Source organism: Lepidochelys kempii, chromosome 1 (assembly GCF_965140285.1).
Source record: "Lepidochelys kempii isolate rLepKem1 chromosome 1, rLepKem1.hap1, whole genome shotgun sequence".
Taxonomy (NCBI): domain Eukaryota; kingdom Metazoa; phylum Chordata; order Testudines; family Cheloniidae; genus Lepidochelys; species Lepidochelys kempii.
This window is the reverse complement of record NC_136380.1, coordinates 52030801-52055450: the sequence shown is the minus strand read 5'-3', so window position 1 is coordinate 52055450 and position 24650 is coordinate 52030801. Positions and strand designations below refer to the sequence as shown.

Here is a 24650-nt window from a genome sequence, read left to right as displayed (position 1 = left end):
AACTCTAGGGTACAGATGTGGAGACCTGCATGAAAAACCCCCTAAGCTTATTTTTACCAGCTTAGGTTAAAACTTCCTCAAGGTACAAACTATTTTACCTTTTGCCCTTGGACTTTATTGCTGCCACCACCAAGCGTCTAACAAATATGTAACAGGGAAAGAGCCTGCTTGGAAACGTCTTTCCCCCCCTCAAAATCCTCCCAAACCCTAAACCCACTTTCCTGGGGAAGGCTTGATAAAAATCCTCACCAATTTGCATAGGTGAACACAGACCCAAACCCTTGCATATTAAGAACAATGAAAAAGCAATCAGGTTCTTAGAAGAAGAATTTTGATTGAAGAAAAAGTAAAAGAATCACCTTTGTGAAATCAGGATGGTAAATACCTTAGAGGGTAATCTGATTCAAAACATAGAGAATCCCTCTAGGCAAAACCTTAAGTTACAAAAAGACACAAAAACAGGAATATACATTCCATTCAGCACAACTTATTTTATCAGCCATTTAAAGAAAACAGAATCTAATGCATATCTAGCTAGATTACTTACTAAGTTCTAAGACTCCATTCCTTTTCTGTTCCTGGCAAAAGCATCACACAGACCGAGAGAACCTTGAAGAAAACCATTAATCTTATATTTATGTGGATAGAAATCTAGTCTACCCAGAGTAACGGTTCTAAAATATAATATTCAAGGAACATGTTTCTGTATGCACCAATTTGTACTGATGGAATAATATATTTGTCATAACATTCCTTCTGTCCTGACCTTATCTTGTGATCATGCTGGTCTCTGAATCCTTGGTGGGCTAGAGAAGTGTTTAACAGCATTCTTACAGCCAAATGGTCACTCCAAGATGAAGTTTTTTATCCAATATGCTTCAGGGTTTTCTGGAGTAGAGTAGACTTTGTTTAAAGCTAAAGGTTTCAAAGTAGGCCTAATGAAATGTTTTTCTTAGTTTTCTTTGCAAGTATGCCTTTTGATTTTTTTAAATCTTTACTTCCAGTGTGCCCATACTGCAGTGATTGGATTAAGGCAGGTTATGTACCCTGATTTTGGGCTATGGAGTCTTGGGATCCAAGGACCTGCCATCCTCAGCAGCAGCTCACACCATGTCTGCCTCACTCAGTGATAAGCAAACTGCTTGATTTGGAGTCACTGTGCTTTGAGATCCACTGAAGAAAAGTGCTATATAAGAACTAAGTTCAATTTGAGGTTGGGATGGCCATGTTACTTATGAGTGAATTATGGACATAATTCCAATGAGTTCCGGTGAAATCTTTATAACACACTATCATGTGTGCTGTATTTACCACAGAAAAGTCCACAATATATGTTAAAATATTTATTTTAGAGCTTTTAACACTTATTAGAACTATTTTTCCACGTCTCCATATGTAAAGCCAGATGTCTTAAGACTTTTAGTTACCCTGAATCACTGCTCTACAGGGAGCCATAAAAGAAAACAAAAACAAAAACCTCCAACTCTCTAGACTGGTTTTTATAGTAGTTTTTATACCTAAAAATACCACATTTTAAAGTACTTAATCTCAGAGTCTTCCAGGGCTTGAAGTGAGTGTTGGATCCCATTTAGAAATTGGAAATCTTCCCATTACAAGGATATAAAGCTCCTTATTCTAGTACTGTAGGGCCATAGGATATCTAATGTTACAGGTATAGAAAAGCTGTCACTGGGCCTCAGGAAGGCATAAACTTTAAGGAAGAACCTTGCATAATGACAGGTTTCAGAGTAGCAGCTGTGTTAGTCTGTATTCACAAAAAGAAAAGGAGTACTTGTGGCACCTTAGAGACTAACCAATTTATTTGAGCATAAGCTTTCGTGAGCTACAGCTCACTTCATCGGATGCATCCGATGAAGTGAGCTGTAGCTCACGAAAGCTTATGCTCAAATGAATTGGTTAGTCTCTAAGGTGCCACAAGTACTCCTTTTCTTTTTAAGGAAGAAGTTCTTCATTTGGGGTAAGAAGACAACCTTTTTGTGTCAGGTTGATTATAACAGGAAATGGTGGCGGTTTGAAGCTGCTCCGGGGGTTGGAATGTTAGTCCAGAAGGAGGTGGCTCGAGAGCAGATGAGGCAATGAGAAGTGCATGACTCAGCAGTTTATCACATGGCTATTCCCCTCACACACATGCAAGGTGGGTGTAAAATATTTGGGTATTTTATAATGTGTCGAAGAGTGGAAAAGTCGCTTATCATGTAAGCAGTCATGGATAAGGAACCGTATACCTTATATAAAGACGGTACTGTAACTGTATAGGAAGTGGCAGGACTCTGAGTACACAATGATCAGATCCGTTGAGTAAGACATTTCCATTTTTTACATGCTCTTTTCAGAGTAGGATCACACTCTGGTGAGATACTGTTTTGTGTTGTGCTGCATCATTCCTTGTCATTTTAGACTTTAAAATCCTCAGGCCATCATCTTGATGGGGTAGTCATCTCCTGGGTAACTTCAGGGAGGGCATTCTATTCAGAGAAGGTGATATGGGAGAAAATGCAAAGACGTTGGTGGGAGGAGCAAACATCTGGGCACTGTACTCTGTATTTGCTTTGTTTTAGGAATAAAGGGGAAGATACACTAAAGGTCTAGAGTTGTTTCTTCACCTAGCGTTGCCTCAAACTGCAAAAATTAAAAAAAAACCCAGCAATATTTACTTCACAAATAGAGACATCTAGGGAAATAATTTTGTGAACCACTTTGCCAGGCATAACATGCTTTGTCGATTATAGTAATGACTCATTCTCTTTTCATGGAAAGAGGCCAACTCCAATGGAACATTGTTTAATATCAACTAGCTTCATGCGACTTTGCTGTAATATCACCTTACAAAGAGGAAACTCTTTACATTAAGACAACAGTTCCTTCCCCCCCCCCCCCGATTACATAACCTAGTCAATAGAATCACAAATAACACTGTAATAATAAAAAGGTACTGCATATGTAACGCCAACAGACCCCGGTCATTGTTGGGCGGGATCGAACCTGGGGCCTCTGAAGCTTAGCGCATGAGTCTCTACCACATGAGCTAAAAGCCAGAGGGCTGTTAGCTAGGGCTGTAGAGCAGTCTCATTTCATCTCTCTCTCTAAGTGGTCTCAGTGCCACTAGGTGGGATAGAACACCACACCCAGGAGGTATGTGGGTTACACATACCGCAACACATTCTGAAAGTGAATGCACTGAATTTTTAAATCCCCAGTGTTTGTTGTTGTTTAAGCATTGGCTGCATATTCAGTGATATGTACAAGACAGACATGATTCCTGCCTTAAGAAGTTTACAGTCAAAATAGACAATACACTGGGAGACCTAGAAGATGATGCTGGTGACTGTTGGTTTTAGATTTTGTTTAATGAGTTGGTGACAGCTTTCACTGATATGCATTTGAGAGTCTCAGTATTTTTCATTTAACAGTATTCTATAAATGGATTAGAGGGAAAAAACTCTACTTTAGAAATGTACACATGGGAGAACAGAATCAACCTGTGAGGATGCAGATAGACCAGTTCCTGCTGGAGCGATTGCACAACTCACCAAAACATCATGAAATAAACTTTTAGCTCCGAACAGTCGTAAAAAAAACGCTTAATCTATTAAGACTGTAAGATATTGTTTTTTCGGAGTTAATCATTATAATCTAGTTATGTTGGAAAGTATTAGTACCTCTTAAACTGACCCACATTTCCCAAAGATTTATGAGTATAACCAGCTATAGTATTGCCAACAAGATTTCAAACTATCTATGGTGAAACAGTCTATATCTTCTGGGACATTAACTCTGCTAATGTCCTGCTGAAAAAGATTTTTAAAGCTAGTCAATCTAGCTCCCGTGAGCTCTCTGACAAAGAGGATTTAGAAGTTTATATCTCAATAGTCACCCCACTCAAGAAATATTCCGGATTTTAATTTGCCCATTAACCAGGCACTTTATCCCCACTGAACTGTGGGCAGACTTACAGTCTCTCTTCTTTTTTTGGTTGTCGTTTGTTGAATCTAGATAGACGTATGGGAGTGAAAAACATTTCAAGAATTTATATGGGCCATAGTGAGAAGACTTAATGATTAGTTACTTATCTTTTTGTTCTGGGAGAGAATCTTTGTTAATCTAACCAATTAGCTGTGCAAGTGCCAACAGGAATTTGATTTGTATTTATCTTCATTCCAGTATGGTATGTTCTTTTTTTCTTTGCATAAAAATAAATTAACCTCCCCCCAAGCCCCTTTATACTAAACATCAAATTTGTCACACTGATAAGCACATTCTAAATATGCAGATTGATTGATAGATAAAATGCATCAAAAAGCAAGGGTAAATAGAACATTTCAGCTTAAGTTTAACTTTTTCCTTTCACTTCAAACACAGTTGGAGCTAGAAATCGCTAACTTCAATGGACCTGGCAAAAGTATGTTTTAAAGTAAACTGTGCTGAATGGATATTCCCCTATTAACTTTTCTATATGATTTCTGTGTGCTACTTCTAAAGTTGAGTTTTTCTATAAACTAGTGTTCTGCAGATAAAGGTTTCCCCTCTTTACTGACTGTATAAGGGCTGAAGTTCATAAGCTTACAATGCAGGAGCAAGAGATGGAGGACTGTTCAGAATGCCTGTCAGAGGGCATATGCAAGAAATGTGCCAAGAAAATCCATGCTCAACGGATTGCAACTTTCTAATCTGTGGTATGTGGGGAGCCAAAAGAATATAGGGAATGCCTGGTATTTTGGTCATCTAGGAAGGTGTCAAAATTAATGTTCAAAACTGAGATGATAGAGTATGGAATGGACACCTGGCTGTCTGTTTCCAAGAAAAGGAACAGGGTGACTTTGCAGCATCAGGTAAGATGACCAAATTCCACTCCTACTAACTGGTCACGTGGGAAAGAAAGTCATTGACTTTGTTGAACTGAAAATGAAGAGTTTAATGAATTGATAGCATCCTATAATTTCCCCTCCATTCACTTCCTTTATATTTTCTTATATTACATGTAATATTAATTTCTCTATTATTTAGTATATATTTGACTAACACAATTCATTACATGCTCTCTAACAACTGAGTAGTTAAAAAAACAAAAAAAAGTGCTTCCTCTGCCATCAGCGCAGGCAGGCCGCAGCAGATTCACAGGGTTATAATGGAGCCATCTTCCATCTTGAATAATCCCTTCCAATTCTTCTTCCTTTGACAAGAGCAGGGGCGCTGGAACTATTTTTATAGTGGGAGTGCTGAGAGTCATTGAACCAAACTGTAGATGCTGCATATAATGGCAGGGGGTGCTGCTACCCCCCTATTTCCAGCACGTATGGACAAGAGTCAATATAGGAGGATTTAGGTTTCTTAAATCCCTTAAAATAGCATCTTCCATCGCATTCATGTTGGGCCTCATACTCTTCTGTCTTTGACCTCAGCTCTAAATCTTCTGTAAAAGTATACCTTCTTCAACACATCGGACATGACCCCACCATTACAGTCATCTTGTTCTCAGTGGATGCAAGATTGCAACTTGTTGGGATCATCTAAGTATCGCCTCATTTGTAGCAAAATTAAAGCTGCAGATGTTAAAAATAGGCTGTATCTTATGACACTGAAAACTGTTTAGTTCTTCTTTGAGTAGTATCCCCACCAGTGCGCCACTGTAGGTGTATCCACACTCCTATGCCTCAGATAGGAGATTTTAGGTGACAGTGTCTGTTTGACTCACACATGCGCTTTCCCTGTCTCATACCTTGCCTTGAGGCTATCTAGTGTTGTGCGGGCGAACCGGCTTCAGTTCCTTCTCAACCACCCTTGGCCTGAGATGGAGCATTAGCAGAGTCTGAGAGAGAGTTCATTTTAAACTTTATTTTAGTTTATAGAGTAGCTAGTAGAGTTTACGTTATCTAGATCTGTTTCCACTTCCTTCATCAAAAATGTTCCCATCGCAGAAATATGCAGAGCAGCAACTTGGGCATCTGCTCATACTTTTGAGAAACAATATGCAATCACCTATGATTCAGTATCAGATGCTGTGTTTGGATCCACGGTATTATCATCAGTACTAGACTTGACTCCGAAGCCGCACCCCTCCATTAGGGTACTGCTGTAGAGTCACCTATAAAGCTATAGGTCTTTTTGTCCCAAGCATGCATCAGTGTGTTCATTTGAGTCAGGAAGGGGTGGAATGGTGGATGCTAAGTAAGGACTAAAAGGGAACTATGCGCAACCATAGCAATTGCTTATCAGAAAGCTTTTTAAACAAGCTGAAATATCTCTGATATTCCCCATTTATCCTGTTTATTTCTGGTGATTAGGGATAACTGCCCCTTTGAAAATCTCGTCATTTCAAGCAAGAGCTGCCACTGGTTCACCACTGCAGTCTGCAGCACTGCCTCCTAGAGAAGATGATGCCATCTCCATTCTACTGCAGTTTGGTACAACTTCAGTTCTGGAAAGAGAAGATTACAGAGCAGTGATGTTTAACTGACATAGCAAAATCTTATTAGCTGCATTAGGAATTAGTAACATGGGACAAATTATTTCTAGTCTTTAAAGCTAAAACTGTACTCCATTGGGGTAATGATCTATCGATTGCCCTGCAGGCATTGCTAGTGTGGCTAAGGTCTTTTGCAATAGTAATAGGTACCAGCCTCAGGCTTACGATAAAGTGGCTTACCAACAACCATAGATATCCTTGATCCTTCTCATTGCTTATCTATATTATACTGCTGTTGCTGAAAACAAATAACGTGTCTTTAATTACTACATGCTAATTTTTTGGAAATTAGGAAAAAAGCCTAGGTACCAATGTAAACATTTCTGGTTTCCTGTTATTTGTGTGATTATGAAGTCACTGACACTATACCGTAATCTTATGAACTCTGTATCTCTCATCTTGAATGTAAATACAAAGTAACATACATTGGAAAACATAATCCCAACTATACATATAAAATGATGGGGTCTAAATTAGCTGTTACCACTCAAGAAAGAGATCTTGGAGTCATTTGGGATAGTTCTCTGCAAACATCCACTCAATGTGTAGCCGCAGTCAATAAAGCGAACAGAATGTTGGGAATCATTAAGGAAGGGATAGCTAATAAGACAGAAAATATCATATTGCCTCTATATAAATCCATGGTATGCCCACATCTTGAATACTGCATGCAGATGTGGTCGCCCCATCAAATTGGAATTGGGAAATGTTCAGAAAAGGGAAAAAAAAATTATTAGGGGTATGGAACAGCTGCTATATGAGGAGAGATTAATAAACCTGGGACTTTTCAGCTTGGAAAAGAGATGACTACAGAAGGATATGATAGAGGTCTATAAAATCATAACTGGTGTGGAGAAAATAAATAAAGAAGTGTTATTTACTCCTTCTCATAACACAAGAACTAGGGGTCACCAAATGTTGTTCTCTGTATGTATATGTCAGGGTTCCTTCCCCACTCTGAACTCTAGGGTACAGATGTGGGGACCTGCATGAAAAACCCTCTAAGCTTATTTTTACCAGCTTAGGTTAAAAACTTCCTCAAGGTAAAAACTTTGCCTTGTCCTTGAACCCTATGCTGCCACCACCAAGTGTGTTAAACAAAGAACGGGAAAGAGCCCACTTGGAGACGTCTTCCCCAAATATCCCCCCAAGCCCTACACCCCCTTTCCTGGGGAAGGCTTGGTAAAAATCCTCACCAATTTGTACAGGTGAACACAGACCCAAACCTTTGGACCTTAAGAACAAGGAAAAAGCAATCAGGTTCTTAAAAGAAGAATTTTAATTAAAGAAAAAGTAAAAGACTCCCCTCTGTAAAATCAGGATGGTAAATACCTTACAGGGTAATCAGACTCAAAACATAGAGAATCCCTCTAGGCAAAACCTTAAGTTACAAAAAGACACAAAAACAGGAATATACATTCCATTCAGCACAACCTATTTTCCCAGCCATTAAAGAAAAGGAAATCTAACGTGTTTCTAGCTAGATTACTTACTAACTTTTTACAGGAGTTCTGAGCTGCATTCCTGATCTGTTCTCGGCAAAAACATCACACAGACAGACAGACCTTTTGTTCTTCCCCGCACCTCCCCCAGCTTTGAAAGTATGTTGTCTCCTCATTGGTCATTTTGGTCAGGTGCCAGCGAGGTTATCTTAGCTTCTTAACCCTTTACAGGTGAAAGGGTTTTGCCTCTGGCCAGGAGGGATTTAAAGGTGGTTACCCTTCCCTTTATATTTATGACCCCCCACCCTGAAATCACAGATAGGGTGAAACACTGGCTGTGATTTCTTCCTGGAGCTCTAGGAGAAAACAGAGTTAATAAGACACATGCATCTCTAAACATACTACCAAGTGTATAAACACTAACAATATTTTCCACATCTCAAGGACGATTTTAACCAGTTGATTATGGGAAACTTTCATGGGAGAGTGCATCAGCCACTTTGTTAGAAGCTCCTGAGATATGTTGGATGTTGAAATCAAAATCTTGGAGAGAGAAACTCCACCGAACAAGTTTTTTGTTATTTCCCGTGGCGGTATGAAGCCACTGTAGCACAGCATGGTCGGTTTGCAGGTGGAAACGCCATCCCCAAATGTATGGGCGTAGCTTTTCCAGGGCGTAGAAAATGGTGTAACATTCCTTTTCACTGATTGACCAGTGGCTTTCCCTCTAAGACAGCTTCTTGCTGAGAAGCATGACAGGATGGAACTCTTGATTTGGTCCTTCCTGCATTAAGACTGCTTCCACACCATGCTCGGACTCATCTGTGGTTACTAGGAACGGTTTGTCAAAGTCTGGGGTCCTTAGCACAGGGTCAGACATGAGTGTCACTTTAAGCTGGTTAAAGGCCTTCTGACACTCTTCGGTCCACTGAACAGCATTTGGCTGTTTCTTTTTGGTTAGGTCTGTCAGGGGGGTGGCGATTTGGCTGTATTGCGGTCCAAATTGCCTGCAATATCCGGCCAAGCCTAAGAAGGATTGGACCTGTTTCTTTGACTTTAGTACAGGCCACTTTTGGATAGCATCCACTTTGGCCTGTAGGGGTTTGATAGTTCCTTGACCCACCTGGTGTCCAAGGTAAGTCACTCTGTTTAGGCCTATTTGACACTTCTTAGCCTTAACAGTTAGTCCTGCCTCCCTTATGCGCTCAAAGACTGTAGATGTTCCAGGTGTTCTGCCCAGGAATCCGAAAATATGGCCACATCGTCAAGGTAGGCGACTGCATATTCTCCTAATCCCACTAGGAGACCATCTACAAGTCTTTGGAAGGTGGCAGGTGCATTCCACAGCCCAAAATGGAGCACATTAAATTCATACAGCCCGACATGTGTGGTGAAGGCTGACCTTTCCTTGACGGATTCATCTAGCAGTACCTGCCAGTACCCCTTGGTTAAGTCCAAGGTAGAGATGAACTGGGCCGTCCCAGTTTCTCCAATAGTTCATCTGTGCATGGCATTGGATAGTTGTCTGGGTGAGTTACAGCATTTAGCTTACGGTAGTCCATGCAAAAACGTATCTCCCCATCTGGTTTGGGAACTAGAACCACTGGAGATACCCAGGCACTGCCAGAGGGACGGATTACACCCATCTGTAGCATACTCTGGATTTCCCATTCTATAGCAGTTTTAGCTTGAGGAGACACCCAGAAAGGTTGGGCTTTAATTGGGTGAGCATTACCTGTGTCAATGGAGTGGTATGCCCATTTAGTCAGCCCTGGGGTGGCTGAGAACATCGGCGCGTAGCTAGTGCACAGCTCCTAGATCTGCTGTCACTGCATAAGCCCAAGGATCATGGAGAGGTTCACCTCTTCCACGCCACCAACACTTTTCCCTTCATAGTAGACACCTTCAGGCCACTCAGCGTCATCTCCTCTCTGGAATAAAAGGGCTTTAGAGAATTAATATGGTACACCTTAGGCTTTCGGTTGGAGGTGGGGAATGCTATGAGATAATTAACAGCTCCCAGGCGCTCCTGGACTGTGAATGGCCCTTCCCATGATGCTTCCATTTTATGGCCTGGAGTGCCTTTAAGACCATGACCTGGTCCCCTACTTTGAAGGAACACTCTCTGGCATGTTTATCATACCAGGCTTTTTGCTCTTTTTGAGCATCCTGTAGGTTTTCTTTAGCAAGGGCTAAAGAGGTTCGGAGGGTGTTTTGTAGGTTGGTTACAAAGTCCAGAATGTTAGTTCCTGGAGAAGGTATAAACCCCTCCCATTGCTGCTTCACCCAGCTGTAATGACCCTTTAACCTCACAGCCATATACAAGTTCAAATGGTGAAAACCGTAAACTGGGATGTGGTATAGCTCTGTAGGCAAAGAGCAACTACTGCAACACTAGGTCCCAATCATTGGAGTGCTCATTTATGAATTTACGCACCATGGCCCCCAAAGTTCCATTAAATTTCTCCACCAGGCCATTTGTTTGATGATGGTAAGGTGTGGCAACCAAGTGATTCACCCCATAAACTTCCCAAAGGCTTTCCATAGTTCCTGCCAGGAAATTAGTTCCTGCATTTGTGAGGATGTCAGAGGGCCAACCTACCCTGGCAAAAATGTCTGCTAGTGCTTCACACACACTTTTAGCCCTAGTGTTGCTTAGAGCTATTGCTTCTGGCCATCAGGTGGCAAAATCCATGAAAGTCAGTATGTACTGCTTTCCTCTGGGTGTCTTTTTTGGAAAAGGACCCAGAATATCCACAGCTACTCGCTGAAATGGAACCTCAATGATGGGGAGTGGCTGTAGAGGGGCTTTGACCTGGTCTTGGGGTTTTCCCACTCTTTAGCACACCTCACAAGACCAGACATAGGTAGAAACATCCTTGCCCATTCCCTCCCAGTGGAATGACTTTCCCAAATGGTCTTTGGTTCTGTTCACCCCAGCGTGGCCACTAGGGTGATTGTGGGCTAAGCTTAATAGCTTTACCCGGTACTTAGTTGGAACTACCAAGTGTCTGAGGATGCCAGTCTTTCTGGTGTCCACCGGAAAGAGTTTCCTTGTATAAAAGTCCTCTTTCTACAACAAACCTGGATTGATTAGAAGAGCTGAGAGGCGGTGGGTTGCTCCATGCTGCGATCCAAGTTCTCTGGAGGCTTTCATCTGCTTTCTGTTTGGTCTGGAACTGTTCCCTTGATGCTGGAGACATCAGTTCCTCATTGGATTGTGGACCTAGGCTTGGTCCCTCTGGAAGCGATGCAAGTGATGGGGCTGTTTCCATTGACTGTGAACCGCTCTCCACTGGTGCACTATGTTGGGGTTCAAGCTCCAGCTGAGCCTCTTGTGTAGGGTTATCGGCTGCTGCCAGTGCAGGTTCGGTGGGGCCTTCTGGTGTTGGGGTTGCAAGTACTGGATTCAGTGCTGGCAATGGTTCTGGTGCTGGTTGTTCCCTCGGTTCTGATTCTGAGACTCCTTTTCTTTTTGCGAATACAGACTAACATGGCTGCTACTCTGAAACTACTGCTGTTGCAGATGTGGGCATGGGGTCCGGTTCCATCACCTCTGACCGGATCCTGGTAGAAGTTTCCGGAACAGAGCTAGGTGTGACAGCTTGCTTAGCCTGGCTGCGGGTGACCATTCCCACCCTCTTGGCTAGCTTCACATGATTGGCCAAGCCTTCCCCCAACAGCATGGCGATGAGATAATCATCATAGACTGCAAAAGTCTACGTTCCTGACTAGCCCTTGTATTGGACTGGCAACTTGGCTGTAGGCAAGTCAAAAGAGTTTGACTTGAAGAGTTGAATCATCACTTGGATCTCTGGGTCGATTAAATTGGGGTCCACTAAGGAAGCATGGATAGCTGACACTTGTGCTCCGGTGTCCCTCCATGCGGTGACCTTCCCACCCACACTGATAGTTTCCCTCTGCTCTGAGGGTATCTGGGAGGTATCTGGGCCTGAGGACGTCTGGTGTGATTCCGGTGCAATGAACTGTAATCTGTTGGGGTTCTTGGGGCAGCTGCCCTTTACAAGCCCCAGCTCATTACATTTAAAACATCGTCCAACTGACGGGTCACTGGGGTGAGGTGGGTTGCTGGAGAACGGTGTGGTGGGACGATAAGGTGTCTGGAGTGTTCCTTGTTGTGTTTTTTTCATTGTTCTTAAGATCCAAGGGTTTGGGTGTGGGGTGTAGGGCTTGGGGGGATATTTTGGGGGAAGAGGTCTCCAAGTGGGCTCTTTCCCTGTTCTTTGTTTGACACTCTTGGTGGTGGCAGCACAGGGTTCAAAGACAAGGCAAAGTTTGTACCTTGAGAAAGTTTTTAACCTAAGCTGGTAAGAATAAGCTTAGGGGTTCTTTCATGCAGGTCCCCACATCTGTACCTTTGAGTTCAGAGTGGGGAAGGAACCGTGACAGTGTGTGTGTATGTGTGTATATATATATGTATACATATCTTCTGACTGTATGTTCCATTCTATGCATCTGATGAAGTGGGCTGTAGCCCATGAAAGCTTATACTTAAATAAATGTGTTAGTCCCTAAGGTGCCACAAGTACTCATGTTCTTTTTGCAGATGCAGACTAACATGGCTGCTACTCTGAAACGTGTCAAAAAGCTTGTTTGTTTCTCTTAAATAATTTGGAAGGAACCTGTGAGGAGGAAGATGGGGAGACAGTCCTGGTGCACAAATAAATTAGTGGATCAGTTTCTCTTAAATTAAGAAAGTGTAGTAACGTTGTCATGTGAACTCTGTACACACATTACTGCAGACTCTTCTAATCCGATCTTGGCTAAAAAGCCTAAATCTTTTTTTTTTTTTTTTTTTTTAAACTCTGTGAAGTGTCTGGTGATGAAATGTGTTGCCATTATGACTGTAATTCCTCTGCTTTCATGCACATATATTGTATCCATCCTCAGGCCAAGAACCATTTTGTAGGCATAAATTCAAGAGCTGTGTGGGTGTATATAAACTCTAACCTGAACAGCTTGCTGTGTCCTCAAGTAGGAGGGTAATTTCGCCCCTTCATTGATTTTACTGATGTCTCTTATGAGCAAATAGTGCCATTTCCCTCAACCCTTGATGAATTGCATGTGCTACAGGGTGGGTTGTTGCTCACCAGACAATTAAGCAGGAGCAACAACCTTGCTTCGCTTTCCTCAAACCTTTCATGAGTGACAGACACCTGCATCATATCATATACTCTTACCATTTTGAGATATAAAAACAGTCTTCTGGTATGTTCTCTCAAAAAACACAGCTTAGACTGATAGAAAAACACTCACAATGCAGAGGGATCATTTGCAGAAAAACAATGGATTATAATGTGCTAAAATCTTCAAAAGTAAACTGTAGATTTTACATCGTCTCTGTGCCATGAGATCTTTCTGTTCCATGTACCTGCAGTTAACATAATATTTATGAGTCAGGGTTACTGCAGTATTGTATTCACTGTAGAGTAGCAAAAGCATGGATTTTAATGGGGCCCTCAGTACAGATTCAATAAATTCTTCCCTCTCCCATAAAACTACTTAAGGGGAATAAATATAAGCATGGGTTAAATGCTTGTGCTTTCTGTGCTGTTTTTGTTCCATTTCTTTGCTGGTTTCCTTAACTGCTAACTTGTACAGTTTCTTTGTCTTTTAGAATGTCGGGTAGTGAAATCTACTTCCTATACCAAAATAGCTTCAACATCACGTAGGAGCACCACCAAGAGCCCAGGTCCATCTAGACGCAGCAAGTCTCCTGCCTCTACCAGCTCAGGTAAAGCAAGGAAGAAATGTTTCCTACTAGCAAAAACAAATGCTTTCGAATACAATTGGTAAAGTGTTAAAATCTCTGTGGTGTGTTTTTTTTTTGTTTGTTCGTTTTTTGGGTGTTTTTTTTTTTTTGCAAGATACTGTACAGATACAATACTTTACACTAAAATGTCATCGGACAGTTACCTCGGTATCTGAGATACATTTATTTCCCAATCTAAATTGTAGAAAAATACCTGTATTGCAAAATCTTAAATACCTCAACATGGTAACTACTGTTCTAGTTAGTCATGTTTATTATAGTACAAACCAAGAATGGCTAGGCACCATAAAAACACAGAGTAGTAGACAGAAGAGTTCACAGTAAATAGACAAGAGAGACATGGGGTGGGAAAAGGGGTAGAACACACAAGCAGAGTGAACAATGTGATGGCAGCAAACAGCATGTTAGTTCTGTGATTTTTTGGGGGGCAGGGGTCGGTTTATCTAGGAGAAGACAGTTAAAAGGCAAGAAAAGACAGCTTAGACTGATAGAAAGACACTCACAATGCAGAGGGATCATTTGCAGAAAAACAATGGATTATATTGTGCTAAAATCTTCAAAAGTAAACTGTAAATTTTACATGGTCTCTGTGCCATGGTATCTTATTGTCCCAGGTACCTGCAAATAACCATAATTTCTCTGAGTCAGGGTTATTTCAGTAATGCACTGAACGTACCGTGGCAAAAACTTGGATCTTAATGGAGCACTCTGTACCGACTCAATAGATTCTTCCTCTCTCATGAAGGGTAGAGGGGGAAAGGGCAACGTAGAAGAGGGTAAATGAAGCAGCTGTGAAGTGAAACTGAAGTAAAAAGACTGAGGAGGGTTGGAGCAAACAGCCAATCAGCCCAGGGCAGAGAAAGTCCAGTAAAAACTATAAAAAATTCTCTAAATGTCTGAAGGTACCTTAGTTGGCTGCTTTTATAGCTGCTCCTATCAGCTGGAGTCTCTAGCTGTTTCTTTTCCAAGGCCATGTGGTGGGAGGCCGGGCAGCCCTATATCCCAGTGCCCCCGGAATGGGGGAGGTCTCCTTTGCACAAGTCTAGAGGTGGTTGAGGGAGGGGTGGCCTTGCTGGGCCCCATTTTAGTCCCTCCCCGCAATGCAGCAGTCCCTGGTTTGCACTGTTTCTGCAGCTATACTACTGGCTGGAGTGTCCAGCTGGTGTTCCTCTCCGCAGTTTTTCCCCAAGAGAAAAGTAAGCAATTGGTTACATTTCAATGGTGACTACTGAATATGCAATTAACAGTTCTTAATAGTGAACATGCAGATATTATGTGTACAACATAGGGTTGCCAACTGTGACTGAAGCTATTCTGGAGATTTTTTTTCCCCTACATGATGTAAGGTCATTTTCTTAAAACATCCTATTAAAATCTCCCAGATTGCTTTCAAGCATCACTGGGAGAGGATTGCCTATCCCGGGAGACTCCAGGCCAGTCCTGGAGGGTTGGCAAACCTATCTGAAGAGGACACATTAGATTGCAACCTGCAAATAAAGCCATGCCTTCTTATACCTTAAAAACCTTTTGAAAATTAAAGTGATGAGCATTTCTTGCCAAGTGTATAGTGTGAAAAGTATATATTAGTGTATTTTATCTCAAAGAGTCCCAGATTGCTTAAACAAACTATATATAGGGATTAGTTTATTCACTGATGAACCTGTTTAACTGTTTTACCTGCCAGATAGCCTAGTTTGGTTGGGAGAGTCTGAGGGTTTGAACACCTTTGCCAGTGAACTATGTGGTCAGCTTAGGTCCAAGGAATACGATACCATAACAGCAGCAGAAGTAGAGGAACCCTGCAAAAAGGTAATGAGGAGTAGTATCGATATAGGGGGTAGAATTAAATAATTTTTATAGGGGACAATTATTTATTCAGACAGTGTAAGGAACAGTTTTTAAAAGCCTAGGCATGCAAAACCCAACAGGATGGATTTGTTCTTTGATCCTGAAGATAAATTGAGTACCATGCAGTTTATAGGTGGGGAGAATAGAGTTAAATCAGACCTTAAAAAGTGAGGGCCTGTTAGCTGTCGTATTGGCTCTGCATTGACATTAAGGCTACACTTATGGATGGAATTAGCTTAATGTATACTGCATTTATGTGTTCAACAACATTTCTGTGCAAAGTCACCATTCTTCTGTGCACAGATTAGGTATCTAGAGATCCCTCTGGCAGACCCCAAATCTGTGGTTTATTTGGAAAAAATATTCTGGCAGCATTTTTGACATGTTGGCAAATATGTTAACACAGTATGGTTTTGGACATGAGGTTAATAGCAGGGTTGGCTAGAAAACAAGAATTGTGTCTTGTGAAATAATTTAAACTTTTGCAATTTATTTTTGTTCCTATGCAGGACAAAAATGAGCCTTGTGAAGTTTTGAGAGACAGACGATCCCACTCCAAAATAGCCAATAACCAAGTGGTTAGGGCAGGGGTTCTCAAACTGGAGGTTGGGATCCCTCAGGGGGTCGCAAGGTTATTACATGAGGGGTCACGAGCTGTCAGCCTCCACCCAAAACCACGCTTTGCCTCCAGCATTTATAATGGTATTAAATATATAAAAACTGTTTTTAATTTATAAGGGAGCGTCACACTCAGAGGCTTGCTATGTGAAAGGGGTCATGAGTACAAAAGTTTGAGAACTACTAGATTAGGGCACTTATCTGAGATGTGGGAGACAGAAGTTCAAGTCTCTGTTCTGCCTAATTTAGTATCTGGGTCTTCCAGATACTAGGTGACCTCCCCAACTGGTGGGATGGAAAGTCCTGCTATCTTTTCTGTTGCAACTGTTCCACTTTGTATAAATAAATAAATATTCATTAAGATAGAGAGTGAGACTCTGACTATTTAAATTACATACAGAAAAGAAAGTTAAGGTTGCAAAGTCACTCAAAAATTAGGAAATGCCAAAATTTGCCCATGCAACCTTAATTTGGCTTGCTTGTGCATATAACAGTCTTTAATCAGATGATCACATACTACTTTTTCCACAGGACCACTGCCTCATTCTGTGTACATGATGTTCAGGAAGTGAATCAAGGCTTTCTAATAAATTCAGTGGCAAAAAAGTAGGTTAAAGCAAGATTGTTTAGTGATATGTCATCCCCTTGCAGAACATTGAGTTGAGCATAACTTAAACTTCTGAAAACCGAGAAATGCAGCATTAAGGCTGCCCATGTAATCTTAACTGTACCCTATTTCAGCAATGTCCCAGGACACGATTAACATACACATCTTTTGTTTGCCAAGCTCAGCTGCTGAAATGTACAACCTCCTTTTATAACCCGTTCACTTTTACCCACATGGTTTCATCTAACACTATTAAAGGACAAAGAGGGAAAAATTGCCTCCCATTTCCCTATTGATGTTCTTCCACGCTTATTAATTCCTTTCATATTGTCTTTGTAGCAATAATTCAGACACTCAGCCAAATCAGAAAAAAACTATCACACCTTCTAGACACAAATTCATGGAGGATAGGTCTATCAATGGCTATTAGCCAGAATGAACAGGGATGGTGTCCCTAGCCTTGTTTGCCAGTTGCTGGGAATGGGTGGCAGGGGATGGATCACTTGATGATTACCTGTTCTGTTCATTTCCTCTGGGGCACCTGGCATTGGTCACTGTCAGAAAACAGGATACTGAGCTAGATGGACCTTTGGACCCAGTATTGCCGTTCTTACGTTCTAAATCTCTGATGTGACGCAAATCTGCTCTCTAACATTGTATGAGCTGTACACCAGGAATAAGGGCCGGATCATTTCTGCCTGAGTGAATTGCTACAATGTCCAGTAGATCACAACCTCTTAAGTCACCATTTGGGTGCTGCAGAATGGGTAAAACACAATGTTAACACAGGCCACTTCTCTCCACCCAAATCAGCAATCCCCATGTCATGGTGTACTCCTTGCTCCTCCAAACTTCTGTATTCTTCTTCGTAGATGCAGCCGTGTATCCTACTTAGGGTTGTGTCTGTCCTGCACACCAGAGCAGAGAACTTTACCTAGCAATACCCGGTGGGGTGGTAGTCACACCCTGCAACTCTGGCTCCTCCCCTGGCTATTTAAGGACAGCACTATCCCAATCTCCTCAGTTCTTTCTTACTGCCCATGGCTAGAGTCGGATCTCTGTGATGTTCTTCACCTTGCGCTTTCTGTCTCAGTGTCTGAGAAAAATTTCTTGTATAAAGTAGTAGTATCTTCAATAAAGTTTAGTATTAATTAGAATAGTTGGCTGTCCTGCACGATGCCCTCACCAGGGTTCAAGCATTGTCTGCTGTGTGTGTGGGCGATTCCCAACAATGGGTGCTTGTTGTGTCTTAGTGAAGGACACATTCAAGAGTGGTGCTCCATTTGCAAGTCATTCACAAGGAGGCCTCAGGTGGTGAGAGACTTGTGGCTGAAGCAGCACCTGCTGGAGCAGGCCATGAGGCCGGCTTAGGGAGCGAGGCCCTTGTCTGTTTAGTGGTCGTCTTCAGATTAGCCAGTAATGCTGCTCCACGCTTGGGCTCTGCCATCTTCCCCAAGAGGAAGAAAGATCATTGTAGGGCTCAGGGTGATTCCTCATTGACTTCAAAGAGGAGTGCTGGACAGCACCATACTCCCTCTGGCACACAGGATACAGGTCCATCTAACTGCTCCCTGATGTTGCACTGAAGGCTCCAAGAGCCTGTATTGTCAACTCTGGTTCCAACTATGGTGAGTTTGGTACCAGTGATGTCAGCACCAGCACCGACAGTGGCATAAGACCTGCTTTGCTTCTCAGTCTCAGACTCTCTACAGGTTCAAGTGTTCGCTGGTGTCATGGCCTTCTACGGCCTCATCATCCATTATGCCACTAGCACCTTCTGGCCGTGTCAAAGAGCTACCAGGCTCATCGGCACCACAGCTTACCCTGCCTGGGCCTCAGGTTTTGGAATTGGGCCCAATACTGGGCCTAGCACAGAAGATTCCTTCAACATTGGGTCATCCTTCAGCATCATTGTCTTGGCGGCACTTCCCTTTATCGAGCTCAGTACCTCCCTTAGCCTCAGTACTGGCACCTCTCCTGATACTGGATGGGAGTGTGTCTCATTCACTACCACCAGTGCAAATCCACCATTCCTCTTTGGCATCAATGATGCTCCTGTATTGGGCTTCAGATCTATCTGATTTTTAGTTTGCCCTGTTGGGATCGACTCCCCCGTTGTCATCAGAGAACCTCCAGGACTCCTCAAGATATAGGTCAGGATTGTCTGTCCCTCATAGTTGGATAGGTGTCAGAGAGAGCCCTCAGACCACCATTGGTACCAAGATTGGCATCTGTCCCATAATCGGGACAGGGTCTTTTGGCGTGGTGTCTACTGGCCACTAATACTTTATCCATAAGCCCAGTGGCCTCCTTGGAATCCTTAGAACACTCCTCAGTCCCTGAGGTCCGACTTGACCTGCTCCAGAGCAAGATCACTGGTCCCGATGGTGGCTTCTCCTCCCAGACCACCTCAGCTGCAAGCAACTGTTGAGCTCATTTGCTCGGGCGCTCCAGGGTTATTCTGAACAGATCCTGTGGCGCAAGAACAGGACCCATTGTCGGCACAGCATACCACTTCCATGTCCTCCATGGATGACTCTACTGTGCTGGAATCCTCCTCTCCCTTGGTATCTGAGGTCTTTAAGGCATATAGGATCTCCTGAAGCATATGACTTCTACCTTGGTTATCAGGGTGGAATGCCTGCAGGAGAATATGCATAAGCTGCTGGATATTCACCAGTCATCAGCTGCAGAGAGAGAAGCCCTCCCAATAAATGAGGCTCTCTTGGAACCTGCAAAGGCCCTGTGGGAATACTCCAGCTTCATTGTCTCCCACAGCGAAGCATTCGGAGAAGTACTTCATCCCCATGCAGGGTTTTGAGGGCTTCTACTTCCACCCCGCCCCAACTCACTGGTGGTAACTTCAGCAAACGATAGCACACATGAGGAGATGTATAAGTCCTCCTTTAAAGACAAAGATTCTAAGAGGATGCACTTAATGGGCAGGAAGATTTATACCTCCTCCTCTTTGGAAATGTGCATAGCGAACCAGCAGGCTTTGCTCTCTAAATATAACTTTTTCAATTGGACAGCCATGTCTACGCTCATGGACAAGTTTCCCGAACTCTCCAGGGAAGAGTTTATGGCCTTCATTGCAGAAGGGTGTATGGTGGCTCAGATCTTGTTGCAGTCGGCTCTGGATGTGGCAGATGCCATGGCCAGAATTATTATGGTGGCTGTGACCATGAGTAGCGCCTCATGGCTGCAGAATTCGGGGATTGCACCTGATATGCTACAAACCATTGAGGACTTACCATTTGATGGCTGGGTTTTGTTTTTAGAAAAACCAATGAAACCCCGCATTCTTTAAAAGACTCCTGAGCTACTCTGCGTGCGTTGGAAGTATACCTTCTAGTCATGAAAGGGAGCCACTATAGTGGTCAGAAGCAATGGCAGCAATTCCGCTTGCAGCATTTTTTTTAGTCACTCTTCCCTTCCCAAAGGAGTAGTCCCGCTGCCTTACAGGATCTGTGGCTCTTTCTGGAGGTCCTATAGCTCTGGGTTTAACCAGCTGGTTGATCTGCACCACTCCCCTGGCATCCATCAAGTTGGAATGGGCGTGGTGAATGAGACCGGGGACGGTCAGGAACGAAAGGATGGTCTCTTTAGGCAATTGAATGCCATCCCAGATAATTGGTTCCTATTTTTGCCTCTACCACAGAGTTCCCATGTGATACTGGGCAATTCGCTTAAGCAAAACATTTCACAGGTGACCGTTAGTTATGGGTTCCTCATTATTTGGGGGCCCAACATAAAATCTGGAGTCTGATTTGCAGAAGGGCTGAGCTCTCCCATCTTCAACTGAAATCAGTGAGAGCTATGTTCTCAACACAAATAGTGCCTTAAAAAGGTAAGTTCTCATAAAAATCCAGTCCTTCACATCTCAAATCAGGCACCCAAATTAGAGGAGACTTTTGACCTTAATCTCTGTGTGCCTCAATTACCATTTGTGTAAAATTGGAGTAATACCACCTAACTTCAAGGGGTCTTGTGAAGATAAATCCATTAATGTTTGTGAAGCACTCAGATGCTACAGTACCGAGTGCCACAGAATAGCCCATAAGAAAATTAATACTTTATTAAGAGCATGGTTTGTTTGGTGTGCAGTAAGTAAGGCACAAAGCTATACACTGAACAAAAGGATAGAATGAAATATAGGATAGATGTTCATTCAGTGAGCACTGCCCATCCTGTGTACTGAATGAGGCAGGGGTCCAGTGCGGGGGAAAAAACTGTGGGATCATCTAATTAAAGACGGTATCACAATGCATATACACAAAGAAGCTGAAATAGGATTTCACAGGCAACCTTAAATCTGGCATTTCCTAACTTTGCAAACTTAACGTTCTTTTAATGTAGTGGGTTTGTATGTCATTTCCCAGATTTTCAAAAAGGCAAACAGAAAAAACCTGACATTTCTTCATGTGGAACCATTTTGACTCGCATGTATTTTAACAGCAGGGTTGGAATCTTTAGGATCCACAGCACAGACCTCTGCCATTTGAGCTAACAGAGTAACTGATAGAGATTGACAACCCACTATGCTCTGTGAGCTGGCTGCCAGCAGGAGAGGAGGCAGACTTTTAACCATCAGATTTCACGGCAGTGGAATGTAGAGACTCAAGAACCCTGGGTTTTATTCTAGGTTCAGAGGGAAGTGTACCATAGTGATTACAGATCGTTCTGCTCCATTTCCTACAAGCCCTGCCCTTCTGTGGCCCCATTCTGATACGAGGTCAGGGTGGGCAAACTTTTTGACTCGAGGGCCACATCTGGGTATGGAAACTGTATGGCAGCCCTTGAATGCTCACGAAATTGGGGATTGGTGTGCAGGAGGTGTGAGGCCTCCGGCTGGGGGTGCAGGCTCTGGGGTGGGGCTTGGGATGAGGGGTTGGGGGTGCAGGAGGGTGCTCTGGGCTGGGACTGAGGTGTTAGGAGGGCGCGAGGGGGATCAGGGCTAGGGCAGGGAGTTGGGGCACGGGAGGGGGTCGGCGGCAGGCTCTGAGGGGTGCTTACCTCAAGAAGCTCCTAGAAGCAGCAGCATGTCCCTGCTCCAGCTTCTACATGGAGGCGCAGGCAGGCAGCTCTTTGCGCTGCCCTGTCCACAGGTGCCAGCCCTGCAGTTCCGATTGGCTGTGGTTCCCGGCCAATGGGAGCTGCAGGGGCGGCGCTTGGGATGGGGGCAGAGTGCGGAGCCCCCTGGCTGCCCCTATGCATAGGAGCTGGAGAGAGGACATGCTGCTATTTGTGGGAGCCACACAGAGTGGGGCTTGAGGGTTGGATTAAAATCTCTGGAGGGACGGATGTGGGCCCCGGGCCGTAGTTTGCCCATCCCTGTACTAGGTAGACATCTACCCAATTTTCACATCCCTGTCCCAAAGCATGGAGATAGAGCTTCTCAATTAAACATTTATAAGAATATTAATGTGGGAAAATGTAATTTCCCCCTAACTCATTTTGATAAATGGCTGCATCGTTTTCACTGAAACTTTCCAGAACAATTCAGCCCAAGTCAGACAGTTGGCATGGAAAATTTCAGTCTAAATCATTAAAGTTATAAAGCAAATAAAAACAGGATCTTATGATGGAAAGTTTTAAGCAATGCTATTTGCACCACCTATAATTAGGAAGTGATTTCCATAGGAGCAGTCATATTGCAATACTGAGCAAAATGGGTAAACTTGTTTTAATGGGAAAGAGTTATATTTTCATTAGGTTGTCCTGACAGAGCCATGTTTTGTTATTTGCTGTTCTTTATTTTTTTAAAATAGCTTCTAAATTGTAATGCCTTGCATTTGACCTTTAGCAGAATTAATTGCCTGTCTGTTTTACCTCTGCCCCTATTGTATCTGTAAATAGGATATAATAAGAAATACCAGAGACTTGAATTTGAGGACATTATTTAAAAAACAAAGCCCATCAAAGTACAATAATTATTAAATATAATAAAAATTAAATAATAAACCTTGTACAAAATCTCAGACAATAAAAATATGCTGGTTTTTGTTTGTTTGTTTTACAAATGTTTCAATTAGTACAGCAAATAGCAATTCTTGGAAACATATGCATGAAATATCATAAAAAATAAATTTCAATCTTATGGTCTTCCTTAGTCACTAGACTTGTATGTACATTCATTTTGGAGAAAAAAATCATCATAAAAACAGGAGCGCACACTTTCTTTTTCAGCTGTAAGTTTGGAGAAATAAATTTTGTAGGGTTTTAGAAAAGAGAGGTCACCCATAAAATAATAAAAATGCACCATAAACCCGCTGCCTCATTGCCACCATCCTCTGTCAGAGACAAGGAATTTTACAACTGCTTAAGACATGATTAAAAAGTCTGCTCATGGTATGTGGGTATGCTTTTAATGGAAATGGAAGCAAGTGCTCCTTCAGCTTCACGATGAGTCACACAAATTAAAACAACCAAAAATTGCACTTCGATTTTCACAGGATTTATGGAAAGTTTTCTAAGTACAAACTTCTGTATTTTTTTTTCTTTCAGTTTTTCAGTAGCAAGTGGTATAATAAAAATCCAGTGTAACTTCAATGGTACCTATATCCTCTGTGAAGAAGACAAGGTTCATAAAGAATTTATAGAGTGTATAATATTATCTAGTGGTGTGTGTTTAAAAAAAATGTTTCAGCAAAGGAATCATATACCAAGTTTTAAGCCAGTGCCAGTTTAAAATTGTATATGTCTGTAAACAAAATAGGGCTGTAGCATGCACAGATGGGATCTTAATGAGACTTGCTATAGAATGAATGCTTCTGCTGTCCTGTACTGTATCAGAGAAGAGGTGGCTATGTTCTATTGCAAAAGGGTACATTTTCATTTGCTTTGAGCTTTCATTCTTAGCCATCCCAGAGACCACTCTTCTTCAACCACCTTGGTCAGATATATCTCAAGAAGGCCTTTTAGGTCCCTAAGGCAGGGACTTGACAAATCAGATTGTCTTTAGTGGGGTAACGTATTTATACCCACATTATTGTTATGTTTAGCTAACACTTTTTTCGTAAATGTGCTGAAGCACAACTCTCCCTGCAACCAGGGGTAGAAGCCTATAGAAATAGTGAAATAATCCTGCACTCTTAGGGATATCAAGATCAGTTTTTATTTTGATCCTGGGTTCTTTTAATTTCTTACTTATACTGATGGTATTCAGCATTTATCCTGAAGAAACTGAAGATTATCATTTATATAACATCTATCTAATAATAAAATCCAGGCTTAAAATGGGGAAATAGAGACATTTAGATTGGGATTTTCAAAAGAGCCTAAAAAGAGGATTTTCAAAAATCCTAGCCATAATCAGTTAACCAGACTGATTTTTCAAATTTCCAATGAGGCAAAACACCTGAAAAACGATTGTTCCTACTTTCTCAATAGCTGGTTGCTAATTTTTATTTGACACTACATGGAGTTGGCAGCCAAATTCATAGATACCTGATGAACTCTGGCAAAAAGGAGAGAGGAAACAAGGGCCAATTATTCATCATTTATAGCAAAATATCAATGCAGAAAAATATCACTTTTTGACTCCACCCTATAAGTGTAGTGTACTGCGCACATCCTTATGCTTTGGGACTGACAGTGATCCATTTCTGGGATTTGTGGATTTAAAAATCCCCATGGACGCTCAGGAGGCTGGAATTATATTCCCTGAGGAGGGATCCTATCTTTTGCTGGGCTGAGACTGATCATTACCATGGACATTCCTAGTCTATTGACAAAAACACTGCAATAATAGTCTGTCTTCATTGCTCCCCACCCTGAGAAAAGTGTTTTTATATTGTGATAACTGACTTGATGAAAAAACCTAGTAGAGACAAGACACAGGTAGTTTTTACCTCT

At 42.3% G+C, this 24650-nt stretch overlaps 1 protein-coding gene across 3 annotated transcripts in view; it reads left to right on the top strand.

Moving 5' to 3' along the window:
• DCLK1 (doublecortin like kinase 1) overlaps window positions 1–24650 on the top strand; it is a 332848-nt gene that overhangs the window by 223444 nt on the left and 84754 nt on the right. For all 3 annotated transcript variants that reach the window (XM_073341871.2, XM_073341880.2, XM_073341902.2), the window contains exon 5: window positions 13565–13681. In XM_073341871.2, coding sequence (XP_073197972.1) covers window positions 13565–13681 — 117 coding nt within the window. The remainder of the gene's footprint in view (window positions 1–13564; window positions 13682–24650) is intronic.